Source organism: Bombina bombina, chromosome 3 (genome assembly GCF_027579735.1).
Source record: "Bombina bombina isolate aBomBom1 chromosome 3, aBomBom1.pri, whole genome shotgun sequence".
In the NCBI taxonomy this organism is placed as follows: Eukaryota; Metazoa; Chordata; class Amphibia; order Anura; family Bombinatoridae; genus Bombina; species Bombina bombina.
In genome coordinates this window covers 173,705,703-173,730,004 of record NC_069501.1, presented here as the reverse complement: position 1 = coordinate 173,730,004, position 24,302 = coordinate 173,705,703, and the positions used below count along the sequence as shown (strand labels likewise).

Genomic DNA, 24,302 nt, shown 5'->3' with positions numbered 1-24,302 from the left:
AAATTAATTTAATTATTGCACTATTGCTTGTAAAAAGATATTAAACAAATAGTTAAAAGTCAGCTCCAGAACAGCACCACATTACTGTGAGCTAGCTGAATATACTTGGTGCGCCAAAGACAACAAATATGTGGCCACCAATCATGAGCTAGCTCCCAGTAGTGAAGGATATGTATATATTCAACAACAAAAAAAGTAAATTGCATGACAGACATGCATTAAAATAACAACATACTGTACCTAAATCATGCAAGTTTCATGTTGACTTTCTTATCCCTTTGAGTACAGGGGTCAGATCATACCAGAATTGAATAACGGTTATTAAAAGGGACACTGAACCCAATTTTTTTCTTTCATGATTCAGATAGAGCATGCAATTTTAAGCAAATTTCTAATTTACTTCTATTATCAATTTTAATTAGTTCTCTTGCTATCTTTATTTGAAAAAAGGCATCTCAGCTAAGGAGCCAGCAAATGTTTGATTCAGGACCATGGACAGCACTTGTGTATTGGTGCTGACCAATCAGCAAGGACAACCCAGGTTGTTCACCAAAAATGGGCCGGCATCTAAACTTACATTCTTGCTTTTCAAATAAACATACCAAGAGAATGAAGAACATTTGATAATAGGAGTAAATTAGAAAGTTGCTTAAAAATGCATGCTCTATGTGAATCACGAAAGAACATTTTTGAGTACAGTGTCCCTTTAAGGTAAAAAATATTTAACATTACTATAAAAATACAAAACTGTACATTACAGATAAACAAACAGACTCATGTATCTTTAAAAGGGCAATGTAAAGCAAAAATGGCATTCTCTATTATAGCACGTCATTGTTACCATGCTAACCCTAGATTACTCTGGGGTTCATCACAACCCTTTAGAAAAACATATCAGACTTCAATGGATATTTTTTATTTCATACCATTAGATAATTTTTTCTAAAGAATTGTGACCCTTCTGGATTTAACCCCCACTGTAAAGTTAAACACATAGGTTAAGTACCTCATGAGAATCGCAAACATTGTAGCTTCAAGAAGAACAAAGGGGTAAGCCAATCAATAGACACAGTTGCACGTATCCACCAATCATCATCTGTTTCCTTCTCAGGAGCAGCTTGCAGCTCTGAGTGGACTCTATATTTTGAAACATTTTAAACACCTTTTGGGTGTTAAACCCATAGTAAGCTATGATAATAAAAAGAAATAATATGGTCTAACAAATCAAAGAATGTAATTTTTGCTTTACAACATTTCTTTAACAAGGAAAAATATAGAAAAACGATGCAATCTGGATACAGAATGTTTAAGACTAATTTGATAAGTTGCACAAATGTTGTAATTTGCAAACAATATTTAAAAAATGTATTTTATGATTTAGACACAGCATGCATTTTTTAAAATGTTTCAAATTTACTTCTATTATCAAACTTGCTTTTCCCCCCATAGTATTCTGTTGAAGAGATACCTAGGTATGTGTCTGGATCACTACTTGGCAGGAAATAGTGCTGCCATTTAGTGCTCTTGCAAACTGATAACATTCTTGCAAGATTACTGCCATATAGTGATCTAGATATGTGTACACTCACTGGCTTACGTCCCTATTACTGCCATATAGTGATCTAGATATGTGCATGCTCACGGGCTTACGTCCCTGCGTTTGAACAAAAGATACTGAGAATGAGGAAAATTTGATAACTATAAAGTTGTTTAAAAAAAAAAAAAATGTATGCTCTATCTAAATCATAAAAGAAAAGTTTTGGATTCCATGTCCCCTTTAAGTTAAAGAAAAAAGCGATTTCTGAGATCAGAATAATAAAATACAGGAACAAGTACCAAAATCTGGAATTACAAAATCCACACTATTTCATTAATATATTATTAAAAATGACCATCTTCTATGCCTATGTCCTTGTTATTGATTTTCTTAAATGCAAATGCTAGTCTACATTTATTTAAAACATCAACTATTACCTTTGTTATTACAGTACTGTATTATCTTTATGATAGTGCTATGTATACTAAACATTATATAAAACTACCTTTAGGTTTCATGTAAGCTGAATTGTGACATAACTATTGCATGAATTAAATAAGATATTGTTGTTTACATTTGGTCCCACCCCTCTCCAAGCTTTCCACTTTTACAGACGTAAATATATAAATAGTCCAAATAATTATTAATAAATATATATATATATATAAACAATATAGGATTTGCACTCTCACCTACAATACAGCATGCAAGGAGCATAGGAGAGAGATAATCACAAAACAAAGGATCTGCACTCTCTGGACTTGTATTAAGTAAGTAATTTAATATGTGAAGTTCCAGGGATCAAAACCTTCACTTCATCAGAGATATATATATATATATATATATATATATATATATATATATATATATATATATATATATATATATATATATATATATATATATATATATATATATATATATATATATATATATATATATAATCTCCATAGAAACATTTTATAAACATAAAATGAATACAGTTCTATTTAAACGTTACTGAAAGGTTCATTACAGAAGATCACTATTTATTATGATAGTAGATGTATAATGTGACACATACAAAAATAGCAATAATAGGAAGTTGCATTTTTAACAAAGTGATAAACAAGTTTTGTATGACAATAAAATGTAGTGCCCCAACCTTACAGAAATATATTATTTAAGAGCTAAGAACCTCAAACCAAAATCTTAAAGAATGAATGAGGTTAATTCTAACAGGCATCTTCCAGTGGTAGCAAAAAAAGCAAATAAACACATGTACCAGCAAGGCAACAATGAAAGTAGATGCTAAAGTGACATGCAGAGTAATGACAGGAGGGGTTGGAACACTGACAGAAAAAAGCAGACACAGAAGTGCAAGTCTCTGGCAGCCAGACACAAAGGTGTATGGTCGCATAAACATCAGCGGAACATAGTGAAGAACAGAATGGTATGAAGAGGCATTATTTGACACATTACAGATGTAGGGAGAGACCCCAAGAGACACACTGAAATAGGGAGAGACCAGTGAAAGACACTAAATAGTGAGAGGAACCCGTATTAACACAAACTAAAGCTGGAGGGGGGAAGAATGAGAATTCAGTGAGACACACTAAATTTTGTAGGCAGCCCCATGAGACACACTAAATGTGATGGTGGGAGGGGCCCTATAAGACACACTAGAAGTAGTGGGGAAGCCCAGTGACTGACGCCGCATTTGAGGGGAACCCACTGAAAGACAACACAGGTAAAGGAAAGAGCCCAGTGACAAAAAATGCAGAAGCAGGGGGAGGACCCTTGTGAGCCACGAGCGCATGTGTGGGGGGAGAGAAGCCTTGAGAGAAACACCGTAGGTGAGGGAAGGAGTAAAACGTGGCGGAGCACAGGTACACAACCTTCATTGGAGTGAGAGTACATTGGAGGGCATGGTAAAAAGCACACATGGGGGCACAGTGAAACGCACACACCGAAAAGGGACAACAAAGTGACACACACACAGAGATAGTGGATGAGGGCCAATAAAGTGACACACACAGATAGAGGATGGGGAGCACAGAGACACACACAAGTATAGGACACAGAGACACACACACACACAAAAAGGTATGAGGTAAAACACACAGGAAGAGGGGCATAGAGGCGCACACGCACAGGAAGAGGGGGTGAGTGACAGACACACACACACAGAAGAAGGGGGTGACAAAGACAGACACACACAGGACAAGGGGCTCACAGAGACAGACACACACAGGAGAGGGGGTCACAGAGACACACACACACAGGAGAGGGGGTCACAGAGACATACACACAGGAGAGGGGGTCACAGAGACACACACACACAGGAGAGGGGGTCACAGAGACACACACACACAGGAGAGGGGGTCACAGAGACATACACACAGGAGAGGGGGTCACAGAGACACACACACACAGGAAAGGGGGTCACAGAGACACACACACACAGGAAAGGGGGTCACAGAGACACACACACACAGGAAAGGGGGTCACAGAGACACACACACACAGGAAAGGGGGTCACAGAGACACACACACACAGGAAAGGGGGTCACAGAGACACACACACACAGGAAAGGGGGTCAAAGAGACACACACACACATGAAAGAGGGTCACAGAGACACAGACACAGGAAAGAGGGTCACAAAGACACACACACACAGGAGAGGGGGTCACAGAGACACACACACAGGAGAGGGGGTCACAGAGACACACACACAGGAGAGGGGGTCACAGAGACACACATACAGGAGGGGGGTTACAGTGACACACATACAGGAGGGGGGTTACAGTGACACACATACAGGAGGGGGGTTACAGTGACACACATACAGGAGGGGGGTGACAGTGACACACAGACAGGAGGGGGGTTACAGTGACACACATACAGGAGGGGGGTTACAGTGACACACATACAGGAGGGGGGTTACAGTGACACACATACAGGAGGGGGGTTACAGTGACACACATACAGGAGGGGGGTTACAGTGACACACATACAGGAGGGGGGTTACAGTGACACACATACAGGAGGGGGGTTACAGTGACACACATACAGGAGGGGGGTTACAGTGACACACATACAGGAGGGGGGTTACAGTGACACACATACAGGAGGGGGGTTACAGTGACACACATACAGGAGGGGGGTTACAGTGACACACATACAGGAGGGGGGTTACAGTGACACACATACAGGAGGGGGGTTACAGTGACACACATACAGGAGGGGGGTTACAGTGACACACATACAGGAGGGGGTTACAGTGACACACACACAGGAGGGGGTTACAGTGACACACATACAGGACAGAGGGTCACAGAGACACACATACAGGACAGAGGGTCACAGAGACACACACAGGAGGAGGGTCACAGAGACACACACAGGAGGAGGGGGTTACGGTGACACACATACAGGACAGAGGGTCACAGAGACACACATACAGGACAGAGGGTCACAGAGACACACATACAGGACAGAGGGTCACAGAGACACACACACAGGACAGAGGGTCACAGAGACACACACAGGAGGAGGGTCACAGAGACACACACAGGAGGAGGGGGTTACAGTGACACACATACATGAGAGAGGTTACAGTGACACACATACAGGCAGGAGAGGAGTTACAGTGACACACATACAGGAGAGAGGGTCACAGAGACACACACACAAACAGGAGAGGGGATCAAAGACATACAATCACACATGAGAGGGGGTAACAGAGGCACACACACAGGAGAGGAGATCTTCTTAGAGACACACACACAGGAGGAAGGCACAGACAAAACACACAGGAAGGGGAACATAGTGACACACATACAAGACAGTAGTAGAACATGAGAGAGGGAGTATATAAAACACAATGATGGCTCTGTCTGTGGCAGACACACAAGTGAGCACAACAGCAGTTAGTACAAACATACTGTAGTGGGGCACAGTGGCACATAGAAAGGGGTGGGTACTAACAATGACATATAGAAAGGGGACAGTGGCAATAAAAAAAAAAATTACATGTACAAGATTGACACCAAGTTAAAACAGGGCAGTGAGTGTCCCGGTTGTTACTCTGCCGAGTGTAACGTTCTAAGTCAGGTTGGTATGAGGCGCATCATTGACTTTAACTAGAATATTTGTTGTAAACAGACAGAACGTTAAAAAAAGGTTTCACCGACAACTTACCATCCACAGTCTTCTTCTTGAACAGTGACGCCATTTCTTGCTACTATACGACCCCCTCTGCACCTGCCAGAGACCCCACACTAGCTATTTCCTGAAAGCTTCTGAAACCAGGAACCGGTTGCACCACTGCGCCCTCTCACGTGACCAGCTCTCCGTCAAACACCTCCCTGCTCGTGACGTCATGTTATCATAGGATTCAAGCCCTGCCCCTGTCGCCCTATGTAAACTCTGCTTTAGCTCGTGTCTGTCTTCAAGTGCTTAACCCCTTGGTTACCAAATAGGAATGAACACACCGATATGAACAGTTCGTTGGTATCGTACGGATTATTCATTACGGAATTTTGTTTTAAAAGGTTTACAAAATGGACAAATGGTTTGCAGGATGTGTTAAGATTCTATTTTCTTTCAACCTATTTTTTTATTTTTATTTTATTTTCCCTAACAGCGGATAAGGAGCTATGGTTTTCTTGGTGATCAAAACATCTTATTGGGGTTACAGTGTAGCTGATTCTACATTTTCCAATAAAAGCAATAGCAGAAAAAAAGTTATATACAGGAGAGAACTGAAAAAGTTGTCAATGAAAAGGTCATTGTGAGTTGGCTTTAGTGACGCTTGTGATATTGCTGTTGAGAAAAACATTGTATGACATTTTCGGAGGATGTAATGTTTTTGCCCAAGTGATTGTGGGCAGGTTTTATAAAGAAAAACATTGTATGTGAAAATCTATGTGCAGAAGATAAAGCTTATATCTGTCCGAAGTGTGTACGAGATGCTCTTCCAACAACAATATTATGCCCACCTCATATTCAGCACTGCCATATTTTTTATAATGTACTAGGTGATAAGAATGCCCAGAGGGCAGTCTAAATAAAGAATCCAAACCCAAGCTAATTTTACTAAAAATAAAAAATGTAAAATTACAAAAAAAAAAACAAAGCTATCCAAAATAAAAAATAAAAAATGTAAAGCTAAAATAAAATCCCTATAAAAATAAAAAATCCCCCCCAAAATAAAAACACCCCCTAATCTAATATTAAACTACCTATATCCCTTAAAAGGGCCTTTGTAGGGCATTGCCCTAAGTTAAACAGCTCTTTTACTTACAAAAATTACCAATTAACCCCTAACAATAAAACCCCCCACCCAACCAACCCCCCCAAATAAAAAAACCTAACACTAAAAAAACCTTAACTACCCATTGCCCCTAAGGGCATTCAGCTCTTTTACTGCCCTTAAAAGGGCAATTAGCTCTTTTACAGCCCATTAAATCCCTAATCTTAAAAATAAAAAAAATCCTAAAACTAAGTCCCAAATAGGTACTCACCGTTTCTGAAGTCCAGTGGAGAAGGTCTTCTTAAAGGCAGCTCCGTCATCTTCTATCTTCATCCTGTGCGAAGGAGGCAAGGAGCGGTCTTCCCTGATGCGCGGATCCGGAGCGGCGGTCCTCAGCGGCGGTCTTCAGCGACAGCGATCCTTAGCGACGTGGAGGCCCCTCTTCATCCGATCTCCAACGTACCGAAAGTTTTACTTAGAAGTACAGTAATGTCCAAATTAAACTAAAGAATGCAATTTTAGGCAACTTTACACCTTATATTTGCAAGTCATTTCTGTTGTTGTGCTATAGAATACCATACCACCCAAGTCTAAACATTTTAAATCAAACAACACCTTGTTTGCAGCAGTTGTTTTTTTAATAGACAAACTCCACCTGCCACTTTCTTTATTTGGAGAAGCCAATCCATGTTTAACTCTGGAGAAGACAAGGCTAGTCACAGTCATTATGTTAGTATTAAAGGTACAGTCTCCCTCCAGATTTTTTTTATTGTTTAAAAGACAGACAATCCCTCCCATTCCCCAGTTTTGCATAACCAACACAGTGATATTAATATAATTTTTACCTCTGTGATTACCTTGTATCTTAGCCTCTGCCCCCTTATTTCAGTTATTTTGACAGACTTGCATTTTAGCCAGTCAGTGCTGACTCATAAAAAACTCCATGGGAGTGAGCACACATCTATCTACAGTATATGGCACACATGAACTAGCGCTGTCTAGCTGTAATTTTTTTTTTTTAAATGCACTGAGATAAGAGGCAGCCTTCAAGGGCACCTTAGTGATCTTAAAGTCTTACTTTAGATTAAGCTGCAAATATCTTCCTGCACCCTTACTATATTGTGCAGCAGCAAAAGTAAAAGGTTATTTTGAAATGACTATTGTTTCTGGTCATTTTGAAATGGCTGCCAAGCTCTGCCCACTGATGGTATCACGATCTGGGCTGCATCTATGCTATAACTATTTTACATCACGATCTGGGCTGCATCTATGCTATAACTTTTTTTACATCACAATCTGGGCTGCATCTATGCTATAACTATTTTACATCACGATCTGGGCTGCATCTATGCTATAACTTTTTTTACATCACAATCTGGGCTGCATCTATGCTATAACTTTTTTACATCACGATCTGGGCTGCATCTATGCTATAACTTTTTTTACATCACAATCTGGGCTGCATCTATGCTATAACTTTTTTTACATCACAATCTGGGCTGCATCTATGCTATAACTTTTTTAACATCACAATCTGGGCTGCATCTATGCTATAACTTTTTTAACATCACAATCTGGGCTGCATCTATGCTATAACTTTTTTACATCACAATCTGGGCTGCATCTATGCTATAACTTTTTTAACATCACAATCTGGGCTGCATCTATGCTATAACTTTTTTACATCACGATCTGGGCTGCATCTATGCTATAACTTTTTTTACATCACAATCTGGGCTGCATCTATGCTATAACTTTTTTACATCACAATCTGGGCTGCATCTATGCTATAACTTTTTTACATCACAATCTGGGCTGCATCTATGCTATAACTTTTTTAACATCACGATCTGGGCTGCATCTATACTATAACTTTTTTAACATCACAATCTGGGCTGCATCTATGCTATAACTTTTTTACATCATGATCTGGGCTGCATCTATGCTATAACTTTTTTACATCACAATCTGGGCTGCATCTATGCTATAACTTTTTTACATCACAATCTGGGCTGCATCTATGCTATAACTTTTTTAACATCACAATCTGGGCTGCATCTATGCTATAACTTTTTTACATCACGATCTGGGCTGCATCTATGCTATAACTTTTTTAACATCACGATCTGGGCTGCATCTATGCTATAACTTTTTTTACATCACAATCTGGGCTGCATTTATGCTATAACTTTTTTACATCACGATCTGGGCTGCATCTATGCTATAACTTTTTTACATCACGATCTGGGCTGCATCTATGCTATAACTTTTTTTACATCACGATCTGGGCTGCGTCTATGCTATAACTTTTTTTACATCACGATCTGGGCTGCATCTATGCTATAACTTTTTAACATCACAATCTGGGCTGCATCTATGCTATAACTTTTTTACATCACAATCTGGGCTGCATCTATGCTATAACTTTTTTTACATCACGATCTGGGCTGCATCTATGCTATAACTTTTTTAACATCACGATCTGGGCTGCATCTATGCTATAACTTTTTTTACATCACAATCTGGGCTGCATCTATGCTATAACTTTTTTACATCACAATCTGGGCTGCATCTATGCTATAACTTTTTTTATATCACGATCTGGGCTGCATCTATTATTATTATTATTATTATCAGGTATTTGTAGAGCGCCAACAGATTCCGCAGCGCTGTAAACATAGATGGTGTACAGGATAGATTTTGTAGGGATCAAGTTGGTAGAGGGCCCTGCCGAGAGTTTCACTGTTGTAGTCGGCTCTTATAAGGGCGATCTTCAAAAAGCTGGGCTCAAGGGCTTACATTCTAAGGGGTTCAAGGGGAAAGCAATGGAGTTAGGAAAGGTTAGTGTTGATTGTATGCATCCCTGAATAGTAGAGTTTTTAGGGAGTGCTATAACTTTTTTGACATCGTGATTTGGGCTGCATCTATGCTATAACTTTTTTACTGTTACTGCTGCATGATATAGAAAGGGTGCAGGAGGATATTTTTCAGCTTAAAGGGACACTAAAGTCAAAATTAAACTTTCATGATTAAGATAGAGCATGCTATTTTAGGTAACTTTCTAATTTACTCCTATTATCAATTTTTATTTCTTCTCTTGCTATCTTTATTTGAAAAGCAGGATTATATGCTTAAGAGCCGGCCCATTTTTGGTTCACAACATGGGTTGCACTTGCTTATTGATGGCTAAAAGTAGCCACCAATCAGCAAGCGCTAGCCAGGGTGCTGAACCAAAAATGGGCTCGCTACTTAGCTTACACTGCTACTTTTTCAAACAAAGATACCAAGAGAACAAAGAAAACTTGATAATAGAAGTAAATTAGAAAGTTGCTTTAAATTGCACACTCTATCTGAACCATGAAAGAAAAAATTTGGGTTTACTATTCCTTTAAAGGAAACCCAAAATTTTTCTTTCATAATGTCGATAGAATATACAGTTTTAAAAAAACTTTCCAATGTACTTATATTATCAAATTTGGTTCATTATCTTTTTATCCTTTGCTGAAAAAACATCAATGCACTTCTGACAGCTAGCTGAACACATATATTTAGCCAATCACAAGGGACAAATGTGTGCAGGCACCAATCAGCAACTAACTCCCTCCCACTAGTTTAGGATGTGTGCCTATTCTTTTTCAACAAGAGATACCAAGAGAACGATGCACATTTGAAAATAGAAGTTCATTTAAAAGTGTCTTAAAATTACTTGATCTTTCTGAATCTTTCTGAATCATTCAAGTTTAATTTTGAGTTTCCTATTCCTTTCCTTAAAGTAATACTTTGAGATAACTAAAGGTGTAGACTGTCCCTTTATCTGCTGAAGCCAATGAGGGAAAGATATGTAGTTTCGCCTTGAGAAGTCTCCAGCATGCATTTCCAGTTATGAGAATTAACATTACTAATATACACAATGCAAGTGTCAAGAAGATAAAATTGTGTATAAGTAAAACTTTAGACTAGGTACCAATTTCTTAGCACAATGAATCATTTTTTGGAACAAATTAAATGGATGGTGAAATCCTTAAGATTTTAATATACAATAAATTGTTAATTGTAATAAAAAATTTTGCAATATACTGTCATTAATCTCCCCCTTTATCGTGTGCTTAAGCTATGGAATTTGGGTAATTTCTAATTCTTTGTTACTATTATTTTTGTTTTGTTTTGTTTTGTTAAATTATTCTGATTCTTGTTAAATAGTTTTATTTTTTAGTTTATTTTTTTTCTTGGTACCTATATATTGTATTAGTAATATGATAGCTCTGATAAAGTGAAGGTAAAGTTAAGCGGTTGCGAATACACCAAAGCATTTATCAATATTAGTTTTATTCAGTCGCTAACTTTTTTTTATGTTCAGGCTACCGGTTTTATAAAACATCTATTTAAAATGTCTTAGCGTTTACTTGCCGACTCCTCCCAGAAGCTACTTCCGTGTTGTCCTGGTTTCTCTCCTTGAGCAGTCCCACCCGCTCTCTACGCTGGTTGAAAGCACGTTCAAGATGCTAATTTGAACTGCGCATGTGCTAAAATATTAATTAATGTTGTGTAATGTTGTGAACTTTACCTTTACTTTAATATTGATTTTTTTTTATTTTAAAATTATTCTGATACTTGTTAAACAGTTATTAAGATGTCTTTATGTTTAGTGTGTTAGAAATTATAAAATATATTGTACTTACCTTTATTGTGCAAAAGTTTATTGCAGGTGTGAGAAAATGCTGAAAAGTAAGAATGCTTCCAAAAATAGAAATGGTAATAGTTTATTTTTCAATTAACAAATATTAAACACACACACACAGACACACACACACAGACACACACACACATATATATATATATATATATATATATATATATATAGTCCATATAGAAAACAAGGTAACAGCACCACAGTACAAAAAATCTTCTTTTATAGGTGAAAAATCTTTATTAGAGGTATAGCAACCAATAAAAAGTGACGTTTCGGACCTACATAGTCCTTAATCATGCATAAGTTAAAAACAAACAAACAGACTTTAAAAGGGTATCTGGACCAATCAAGCTTCAATTCTCAATGTTAATTGATTTAACCCATACCTGTCCAGGTTTATAAATTTCATCTACACAGTGACCTCTAGTGGTACCAGAATATATTCCATCATTTAAAACCATTATAAAAACAAATACAAATCATAATCTCTATTCAGACCATATGGATGTAATGTATTAAGGCGTTTAATCCACCATACTTCTTTCTGTTTTAATTTTAATTCCCTATTACCCCCTCTTCTGTGATGGGGGATATGGTCAATTACTTGAAAGCGAAGCTGACTTACTGTGTGACCCATATTTATAAAATGTGCAGAAACTGGAAGTGACATGTCCTTTGATTTAATGGATGCTTTGTCTTGACTGAACCTATCCCTGGCGGCTTGGGTGGTCTCGCCAATATAGCACAGGCCACATGGGCATTTAAGTAGGTAAATTGCATAGTTGGTTTGGCTTGTATATAGCCCATTAATTGGATATTGCTTTCTTTTGTCATTTTGTGCTAATTATTTCCCTTTTATGACTGAATTACATTGAGCACAGTGTAGACAGGGGTAACAGCCTTTATTTGGAGTAGTCAAATAATTTATGTCAGAGATTTTAGTTGTACCTACATCGGCTTTTACTATGTGGTCCCTAAGATTTTTTACCCTTCTATATGATGGCATAGGGGGTAGTTTAAATGATTCTATCTCTGGGTTGAACTTTGACAAAAGGTGCCAATACTTTCTCACTATTCTAAAGATGTCTTTACTCTTATCACTGTATTCCATTGAAAGCACAAATCTATCTGTTCCTTTCTCTGTTTGTTTTTTATCATGTATTCTATCCAATTCCTGAATATTTTTGATGATGTTTTCTTTTGGGTAGCCTCTTTGGATAAATTTATTGCCAATAGATTTTAATCTTTCTGGCAATATTTTCTGATCTCTGACTATTCTTTTGGTACGCAAAAGTTGACTCCTTGGTATAGATTTAAAAACAGTGTCAGGGTGAAAACTTTCATATCGTAATAAAGTATTTCTATCCGTTGGCTTTGCATATAAGTCTGTACTTAGTATATTTCCATATCTATACACAGTTGTGTCCAAGAAGTTAATCTTTTGGGTAGAGTAGGTAAGGGTAAATCCTAGGCCTGTCATAGAGGCATTAATATCCTCAACAAACTGTTTCAGGGACTCCAATGAGCCCATTAGAGTCCCTGAAACAGTTTGTTGAGGATATTAATGCCTCTATGACAGGCCTAAGATTTACCCTTACCTACTCTACCCAAAAGATTAACTTCTTGGACACAACTGTGTATAGATTTGGAAATATACTAAGTACAGACTTATATGCAAAGCCAACGGATAGAAATACTTTATTGCGATATGAAAGTTTTCACCCTGACACTGTTTTTAAATCTATACCAAGGAGTCAACTTTTGCGTACCAAATGAATAGTCAGAGATCAGAAAATATTGCCAGAAAGATTAAAATCTATGGGCAATACATTTATCCAAAGAGGCTACCCAAAAGAAAACATCATCAAAAATATTCAGGAATTGGATAGAATACATGATAAAAAACAAACAGAGAAAGGATCAGATAGATTGTTGCTTTCAATGGAATACAGTGATAAGAGTAAAGACATCTTTAGAATAGTGAGAAAGTATTGGCACCTTTTGTCAAAGTACAACCCAGAGATAGAATCATTTAAACTACCCCCTATGCCATCATATAGAAGGGTAAAAAATCTTAGGGACCACATAGTAAAAGCCGATGTAGGTACAACCAAAATCTCTGCCATAAATTATTTGACTACTCCAAATAAAGGCTGTTACCCCTGTCTACACTGTGCTCAATGTAATTCAGTCATAAAAGGGAAATAATTAGCACAAAATGACAAAAGACAGCAATATCCAATTAATGGGCTATATACAAGCCAAACCAACTATGCAATTTACCTACTTAAATGCCCATGTGGCCTGTGCTATATTGGCGAGACCACCCAAGCCGCCAGGGATAGGTTCAGTCAACACAAAGCATCCATTAAATCAAAGGACATGTCACTTCCAGTTTCTGCACATTTTACAAATATGGGTCACACAGTAAGTCAGCTTCGCTTTCAAGTAATTGACCATATCCCCCATCACAGAAGAGGGGGTAATAGGGAATTAAAATTAAAACAGAAAGAAGTATGGTGAATTAAACGCCTTAATACATTACATCCATATGGTCTGAATAGAGATTATGATTTGTATTTGTTTTTATAATGGTTTTAAATGATGGAATATATTCTGGTACCACTAGAGGTCACTGTGTAGATGAAATTTATAAACCTGGACAGGTATGGGTTAAATCAATTAACATTGAGAATTGAAGCTTGATTGGTCCAGATACCCTTTTTAAAGTCTGTTTGTTTCTTTTTAACTTATGCATGATTAAGGACTATGTAGGTCCGAAACGTCGCTTTTTATTGGTTGCTATACCTCTAATAAAGATTTTTCACCTATAAAAGAAGATTTTTTGTACTGTGGTGCTGTTACCTTGTTTTCTATATGGACTGTATAGAAATTTTACAAAACCTATGGTGCTGGACTCAACTCACTTACTTTTTATATATATATATATATATATATATATATATATATATATATATATATATATATATATATATATATATATATATATATATATATATACAGTTCGTTCCTGTGAGTGCATTTCTCTCTGTGTGTATTTAGTCTCCCTATGGGAAAAAGGGGCAACCAGACGTGGACTCCTTGCTCAGTGTGCTTAGAGGAATATGGCTACACCTCACTGACGAGGCCCAATGAAGGCCGAAACGGTCGTCTGGGGTTGCTGCGTTCCTTGTTCAGAGAGGAATTGCCTGGTATTTTGGCGCTGGACTGACCGTAATAGGCGGGATCAGACTGATATACTACAGAAAAGTTCTACTCTGTGAAAAGCATTACTGGGCTAAAAGAAGTTGCACCCAGGTGGTAAATTGCCATAGAACAGGCTAACAATGGTATTGAGCTGGTTGTTTGTTCCTGTGAGTGCATTTCTCTCTCTGTATATATATATATATATATATATATATATATATATATATATATATATATATATATATATATACACACACATTTTCATCTTTTAAATTACTCTGAAAACATATGGGGAATTTTTTTTAATCTTACATGCGCCTAATAAGTTACCTACAACATCCTAGCCTGTAATACTGAACTGAAGAAAAAGGAAACAGAATATTGTCTATATTTGGCATGCATACAAATTTCAAAATATCAATTTTCTTATAAGAAATGTAAAGCAATTGCATCAATTTACATTTTCAGGTGCACTTTAAGTGTTCAGGATATATACAAAAAAACTGAGGGATTTAAATAATTTCTTCATTTAGCTTGCTAAATATGTTATAATGATCTCCTACGTAGAGGTATACCTTTTTGTCAATCACCACATCCATCACTAGCTTGGCAGTAGACACTACGTGTTTTGGTGCCAAATGTTTGAGGCTGCTCTTTTGTTTTTTTCTGTACAGAAAGTAAATGCATTTTTATAATTGGGTATTATCATTATAGTTACTTTTTAAATTCACAAATAGAAATTTCATACAGTGCTTAACTATATATTTCTTTTGTTTAAACTATTTAGTGATTTTGTTCTTCATTGGTGCGTTGTCTCAAGTTAATAGTACTAATGCTCCTCAATGTGGGGATATCACCACCTTACAGAAAAAATCAATATATACAGGTATATAAGGAAATACAGATTATCAGGGGCAATTACTTTTTAAGTCACACTTTTTATTGTGCATCTGAATATGTTTTAAATATTAGAAAATATAAGCTGTCAAAATTAGAATTCCTAAGTAAATACAGCCTTTAAAAAGGTCTAAGACCTGCTGCTGGCAAACTCATAAGATGGATACAGCTTGCTATGTAGCCCGCCTACCTCACTGAATGCAGATCATTTAGTCCAGATGACTTTCCGAGGTCTCAGTTGCAAGCCTGTGGTATGGATGCCAGGCCCTGCATGCTAAGGGTTATTTGCAAATACATATTTATTGCCTTGGTTGCCTCTTGCATTTAGAAATATTCTACCCCTCTTTACAATTTTGTTTGCATGGTGAGGATCTCGAGCGGTCGTAGGAGTCCACATCAAACAATGAAACTGCCATTTGCACTTGTTTAAATCATTATTTGTTTTGACAACAAAATTCACAGACGTGCTTGAACATCTATGTGCAATGTGTATTGTCAAGATGCGATGCAAAATGGGATGAAATAGATATAAACAGGGTGGATACAAATCCATTCTTCTTATTTTTTTTTTAAATCAATTTTTTTAATCAGATTTTTAAAATGTAAATGCTTTTTGAGCAAAATTTGTCTAAAGATAGTTTCTATTTAGCATACATTATAATCCAAAGGTTACTCATCCTGAATTAAGGATTAGTTTTTAATCATGTAGCATGAAGCTGTTAATTCATGGCAGTAATGTTTAATATGTTTTTAAGTACATTAATTCCATGCCATGCTCCCCCAGAGGTTTCTGTACGATTATTTTGGACATTTTTTGTATCTTAAAGATATTATCACATATTCTTGGTTTTGTAGTTCTCATAACTGTGAATTTGTGTCTGCAGAAATAACATGCCTCTTCTTCACAAATGGTACAAAGGAAACGCACAAAGTTGAGAAATAAATCTTAAAGGAACATAAGACCATTTTTTTTCTTTTCATGATTCAGTAGTGCATTCCTACTGATCCTATCTATGTATGCTTTTCAACAATGGATTCCAAGAGAACAAAGCAAATGATATGAGAGAAGTTAATTGGAAAGTTGTTTAAAATGTGCATCTGAATCATGAAAGTTTAATTGTGTTTTTACTGTCCCTGTAATGCTACTGCTCCCCGGCAAATCTATATACATAGAATCAAAGCTTATTAAGTTTCAGGAAGATCAATGAATAGAAGATTGTTTGTAGTGGAATAGATTGGCACAAGGAACTAAGTGTGAGGAGGGAGGGACAAGCATTAAAAATGAAATATAGTGTTATTGTTTTATACAACTATTTAAATTGTTATTATGAAGGTAATTGTTATTTCTCCTTCCAAAAAAGTACAGTTGCAAAGTTGATCAAATACGAATATATATATATATATATATATATATATATATATATATATATATATATATATATATATATAAAACACACAGGGAAAACCCTGCACTCATTAGCAAGCTCTCAGCTAAGATTAAAAGCAAAAATGGAAAGGTTAGTTACCGCATCTGGCCAAATGGGACAAGCCCAGGTACCACGTCAAGGTCCTTTCCAAAAACCTGGGACCCTAAAACAGCCACACAATGCAAGCTCTCAATCCAAACAAACTGGGAACAAGTGAAGGGTGCACAGGCTTATGTAATCACCCCAGAGTCACAGGCAGCAGGGGACAGCACAACTTCTTGTGAGTGCCACTGAGCACCCAGGGTTGAGCATGTTGCAGGGTCATGGGATGTGTACCTGGTCCGGTCTAGGAGTGCAGTCCCCTTCCGTGTTTTGTATATGACTGGGGTGATTACAAAAAAGACGATCAATTTAGAAGTCACTCCTATGTATATATGTATAAGTCTTGTCCGTCGAGTATACTTTTACTTTGTGTACTTTCCATCAATATGTTAAAGTTTTCTTCGTGGTGTATAAAGGCAAGCTTGTGCTTTTGAGTGGCTATATCTGTAGTATAAATGTGTATACAGAGTACTTCATGTAACAAACAGACATTGCCGCTATGTGACTCAACCCTCAGAGGACTGTAACTTCGTCCGATTTACTTAAAGGATTAACCTTACTAGGGCTTCCATAGCCACTCCGATCCTTTCCATCGACTCTCAAGTTGCCGGGCTCACTCCAGGAGCCACCTATGCCCCCGCTACTCACGCAGCTCGTGTGCCCGGCTCCTCTTGGTGACGTCACTCTTCGGCGTGTTCCAACCTCTGTTACGCTACATATCTCTACGCACAGCTCCGTAGCCACTCAATCCACTTGCCTTGCCGCTGCCAACCACCACTCGAACTCCCACATCTGGGCCAACTCTCCGGCTCAAGGATCCGCCTGCTGAACCAAGGTAGGGTCTGTGTAGAAGGAAAAAAGGAGCTTCCCACTCCTTTTAAAGCTTGTAGAAAAATAGTTTCCAAAAAAGGCCACGACCCTCAATTCAATAATAATAAAACGTCCATTTATTGTGTACACATAGTACAAACAATTAAAATCTGTAGAGCAGCATAAAAAAATGTACAAAGTGTAGGTAAGATCACAGTCTTACGCGTTTCAGCATGGATTTGCCGTAATCATAGACTCATTGTGAAGTTAATTACTACATACATTTAAAGAACCAACTCTCACCTGATTGGTACTCTAAAAACATACAACTACCACTTTGATTAGAGGCAACATCTAGGTCCTAAAGACCTCCCTATCTCCTACTCATATTATGTGTGATACTGTTTATATTAGTCTCTTGTAATTATTTTTCCTTTTATTTAGAGAATCAAACTTCTATATCTTATCCCTTGCATATACTCTAACCTAATAATATATCTCTACCTTAATAGCCATACTGAACATGTAGAAAAGATCTCTAAAAATCTATTATTATTCTTCTATATAGCTCTAGGTGAGTTGCTGGAGGGAGGATGTAGATAAGTTTATTAAAGGAAATAATACTAAAGTGTTATTTGAAATGTCCCAAAGACATCAAAAGACATAATGACAGTAGTATTGAAAAGACTAGTTCATGTGGATCATTGTCATTATAATAAAATTATTAGTTAGACCTATTTCATTGGTTGATAGACAATAATATCAATAATATCAATTTGTATGTTGATACATAATTTATAAATAAGAAGTTGCAAATTCATACCACCAAGTATCTCTTGAGACGTCACATAAAGAAGAGGCTCTAAAACTAAAATTATAACTAAACATAAGAGGTTGGGCACGTATAGTAAAGAGGTTATTACCACCTTTACTCCCAAAAATTGATTACGTAAGCCTGTGCACCCTTCCCTTGTTCCCAGTTTGTTTGGATTTGAGAGCTTGCATTGTGTGGCTGTTTTACGGTCCCAGGTTTTTGGAAAGGACCTTGACGTGGTACCTGGGCTTGTCCCATTTGGCCAGATGCGGTAACTAACCTTTCCATTTTTGCTTTTAATCTTAGCTGAGAGCTTGCTAGTGAGTGCAGGGTTTTCTCTGTGTGTTGTATTAATTTGTTTTGTAATTTCCCCTATGGTTCTTGCACCCAGACCTGTCTGGGGTTAACTGCCTGTGACTCTGGGGACAGCACAGCTTCTTGTGAGTGCCACTGAGCACCCAGGGTTGAGCAAGTTGCATGGTCATGGGATGTGTACCTGGTTCGGTCTAGGAGTGCAGTCCCCTTCCGTGTTTTGTGTATATATATATATATATATATATATATATATATATATATATAATCCTCCATTACATAAAAGTAAGAGATATAAAATTATTGAATAGACAATTAGCAGATCTAGGCAAGTATCCCCGCTTGCTTTCCCCCAGAATTATCTTGTATACACTATTACCAATGCATCAGGGACATCTGGGTAGGATATGCAAATTAGGTATTCAATATAACAGTTTTTGCTTCCAAGTACTGTTATAAACTCAGCAACCACCATTTATGGGTTAGGGTGCAGCAAGTAAAACCACTAAAACAGAAGGTAGGTTTATATTATTTCCTTTAATAAACTTATCTACATCCTCCCTCCAGCAACTCACCTAGAGCTATATAGAAGAATAATAATAGATTTTTAGAGATCTTTTCTACATGTTCAGTATGGCTATTAAGGTAGAGATATATTATTAGGTTAGAGTATATGCAAGGGATAAGATATAGAAGTTTGATTCTCTAAATAAAAGGAAAACTAATTACAAGAGACTAATATAAACAGACATAAACATGTCTGCTCGCACCATAATAAATAAGCCCCTATGTCTGGTAAGACATTAAAAACCAAGCAGATACTCGCGAGGGACTGCCCTCAGGGAATTCTTTAAAAAAGGCTCTGTATCTGCTAAATTTGCCTTTCTAAAGGAGCCGTTTATGTTAATATATACAGGGAGTGCAGAATTATTAGGCAAATGAGTATTTTGACCACATCATCCTCTTTATGCATGTTGTCTTACTCCAAGCTGTATAGGCTCGAAAGCCTACTACCAATTAAGCATATTAGGTGATGTGCATCTCTGTAATGAGAAGGGGTGTGGTCTAATGACATCAACACCCTATATCAGGTGTGCATAATTATTAGGCAACTTCCTTTCCTTTGGCAAAATGGGTCAAAAGAAGGACTTGACAGGCTCAGAAAAGTCAAAAATAGTGAGATATCTTGCAGAGGGATGCAGCACTCTTAAAATTGCAAAGCTTCTGAAGCGTGAGCATCGAACAATCAAGCGTTTCATTCAAACTAGTCAACAGGGTCGCAAGAAGCGTGTGGAAAAACCAAGGCGCAAAATAACTGCCCATGAACTGAGAAAAGTCAAGCGTGCAGCTGCCAAGATGCCACTTGCCACCAGTTTGGCCATATTTCAGAGCTGCAACATCACTGGAGTGCCCAAAAGCACAAGGTGTGCAATACTCAGAGACATGGCCAAGGTAAGAAAGGCTGAAAGACGACCACCACTGAACAAGACACACAAGCTGAAACGTCAAGACTGGGCCAAGAAATATCTCAAGACTAATTTTTCTAAGGTTTTATGGACTGATGAAATGAGAGTGAGTCTTGATGGGCCAGATGGATGGGCCCGTGGCTGGATTGTAAAGGGCAGAGAGCTCCAGTCCGACTCAGACGCCAGCAAGGTGGAGGTGGAGTACTGGTTTGGGCTGGTATCATCAAAGATGAGCTTGTGGGGCCTTTTCGGGTTGAGGATGGAGTCAAGCTCAACTCCCAGTCCTACTGCCAGTTTCTGGAAGACACCTTCTTCAAGCAGTGGTACAGGAAGAAGTCTGCATCGTTCAAGAAAAACATGATTTTCATGCAGGACAATGCTCCATCACACGCGTCCAAGTCTCCACAGCATGGCTGGCAAGAAAGGGTATAAAAGAAGAAAATCTAATGACATGGCCTCCTTGTTCACCTGATCTGAACCCCATTGAGAACCTGTGGTCCATCATCAAATGTGAGATTTACAAGGAGGGAAAACAGTACACCTCTCTGAACAGTGTCTGGGAGGCTGTGGTTGCTGCTGCATGCAATGTTGATGGTGAACAGATCAAAAAACTCACAGAATCCATGGATGGCAGGCTTTTGAGTGTCCTTGCAAAGAAAGGTGGCTATATTGGTCACTGATTTGTTTTTGTTTTGTTTTTGAATGTCAGAAATGTATATTTGTGAATGTTGAGATGTTATATTGGTTTCACTGGTAAAAATAAATAATTGAAATGGGTATATATTTGTTTTTTGTTAAGTTGCCTAATAATTATGCACAGTAATAGTCACCTGCACACACAGATATCCCCCTATAATAGCTATAACTAAAAACAAACTAAAAACTACTTCCAAAACTATTCAGCTTTGATATTAATGAGTTTTTTGGGTTCATTGAGAACATGGTTGTTGTTCAATAATAAAATTAATCCTCAAAAATACAACTTGCCTAATAATTCTGCACTCCCTGTAGGTTCGGGATCGGAATAAGAGGCACCTACATTACAATTTAATCTTAAAAGAAAACCCCCAAAGATTTTGTAGGATTTCTCTCCATGCTGGCAAAATTTTGATCATTAGGCCCTTAGTATTTGGCTTGATATCTTATTTCTATCATATCATTCAGTATGCGAGTGTCACATTCCCATTAAAAAGTTGATTTATCTAAGCAGTCTGCCAAAAGTTCATTGAAACATAGGGGGGGAGTTATCAAGCCGTCAACCTCAAATACGCTGGAATTCCGCAGCGTATTTGTGGCGAGGCTGATTCGCCTTAGTTATCAAAGGCTAGAGACCGGCAAAAGTAGAATTTTCTGACGTAAGCTTCGATCCGCCGGACTCAGTCCGACACAGATCGATTCTTACGTCACTCCAGATGTTCCGCACACAAGTGCGGCACAATCTGACTACTTTTGCTAGTTATCAAAAAACTAGCAGGTACGCTCGGCACTTTTCCGGCCCAGCGTACCTGGTTTTCAATCCGCCGCCCTGGAGGCGGCGGATCCCATAGGAATCAATGGGAGTCTGACCATAGCGAAAGTACAAGTTCGCTGCTGCCAGACATCCCATTGATTCCTATGGGAGCTGTCTGCACCTAACACCCTAACATGTACCCCGAGTCTAAACACCCCTAATCTGTCCCCCCTACACCGCCGCAACTAAATAAAGTTATTACCCGCTAAACCGCCGCTCCCGGAGCCCACCGCAAGCTGCTCTATACATATTAACCCCTAAACCGCCGCTCCCTGACCCCGCCGCAACTATAATATATGTATTAACCCCTAAACCGCCGCTCCCAGACCCCGCCGCCACCTACATGATACCTATTAACCCCTATCCTGCCCCCCCTATACCGCCGCCCTCTATAATAAAGTTATTAACCCCTATCCTGCTGATCCCGCACCTCGCCGCAACTAAATAAATAGTTTAACCCCTAAACCGCCGCTCCCGGACTCCGCCGCAACCTATATTAAACTTATTAACCCCTAATCTGCCCCCCCTACACCGTCGCCACCTATAATAAATTTATTAACCCCTATCCTGCCCCCCACTACACCGCCGCCACTGTAATAAATTTATTAACCCCTAAACATAAGTCTAACACTAACCCTAAAACCCCCCTAACTTAAATATTAATTAAATAAATCTAAATAATATTTCTATTATTAACTAAATTAATCCTATTTAAAACTAAATACTTACCTTTAAAATAAACCCTAATATAGCTACAATATAAATAATAATTATATTGTAGCTATCTTAGGATTTATTTTTATTTTACAGGTAACTTTCAATTTATTTTAACTAGGTACAATAGCTATTAAATATTAATTAACTATTTAATAGCTACCTAGCTAAAATAAAGAGAAATTTAACTGTAAAATAAAAACTAACCTAAGTTACAATTACACCTAACACTACACTATACTTGAATAAATTATTCCTATTTAAAACTAAATACTTACCTGTAAAATAAACCCTAAGATAGCTACAATGTAATTAATAATTACATTGTAGCTATTTTAGGATTTATATTTATTTTACAGGTAACTTTGTATTTATTTTAGCTAGTTAGAATAGTTATTAAATAGTTATTAACTATTTAATAACTACCTAGCTAAAAGAAATACAAAATTACCTGTAAAATAAATCCTAACCTAAGTTACAATTAAAACTAACACTACACTATCATTAAATTAATTAAATAAATTAAGTACAAATAACTACAATTAAATACAATTACATAAACTCAAGTACAAAAAATAAAAAAGCTAAGTTACAAAAAATAAAAAAAATAAGTTACAAACATTAAAAAAATATTACAACAATTTTAAGCTAATTACACCTAATCTAAGCCCCCTAATAAAATAACAAAGCCCCCCAAAATAAAAAAATTCCCTACCATATTCTAAATTAAAAAAGTTCAAAGCTCTTTTACCTTACCAGCCCTTAAAAGGGCCTTTTGCGGGGCATGCCCCAAAGAAAACTGCTCTTTTGCCTGTAAAAGAAAAATACAACCCTCCCCCAACATTAAAACCCACCACCCACATACCCCTAATCTAACCCAAACCCCCCTTAAATAAACCTAACACTACCCCCTGAAGCTCATCCTACCTTGAGTTGTCTTTAGCCAGCCGACCCACCGATGGAACCGCCGAAGAGGAGATCCGGAGCGGCAGAAGTGATCCTCCAAGGGGCGCTGAAGAAGTCTTCCATCCAAAGAAGTAATCCTCCAGGCGGCGCTGAAGAAGACTTCCATCCGGGCGATGTCATCTTCCAAGCGGCGCTGAAGAAGTCTTCCATCCAGGCGATGTCATCTTCCAAGCTGGGTCTTCAATCTTCTTTCTTCAGGATCCATCTTCATCCCGCCGACGCGGAACATCCTTCTTTCCAGACGGACTACCGACGAATGAAGGCTCCTTTAAGGGACGTCATCCAAGATGGCGTCCCTTCAATTCCGATTGGCTGATAGGATTCTATCAGCCAATCGGAATTAAGGTAGGAAAAATCTGATTGGCTGATTGAATCAGCCAATCAGATTGAAGTTCAATCCGATTGGCTGATCCAATCAACCAATCAGATTGAGCTTGCATTCTATTGGCTGTTCCGATAAGCCAATAGAATGCAAGCTCAATCTGATTGGCTGATTCAATCAGCCAATCAGATTTTTCCTACCTTAATTCCGATTGGCTGATAGAATCCTATCAGCCAATCGGAATTGAAGGGACGCCATCTTGGATGACGTCCCTTAAAGGAGCCTTCATT

The 24,302-nt window shown here is 37.8% G+C and overlaps 1 protein-coding gene across 1 annotated transcript in view; it reads right to left on the bottom strand.

The window, feature by feature from the left end:
• CHMP2B (charged multivesicular body protein 2B) overlaps window positions 1–5,882 on the bottom strand; it is a 44,644-nt gene extending 38,762 nt beyond the window's left edge. Inside the window, exon 1 of the mRNA XM_053704562.1 lies at window positions 5,722–5,882. Within this exon, the coding sequence (XP_053560537.1) occupies window positions 5,722–5,755 (34 nt within the window). The 5' untranslated portion in view covers window positions 5,756–5,882. The remainder of the gene's footprint in view (window positions 1–5,721) is intronic.
• Window positions 5,883–24,302: the final 18,420 nt, after the last annotated feature.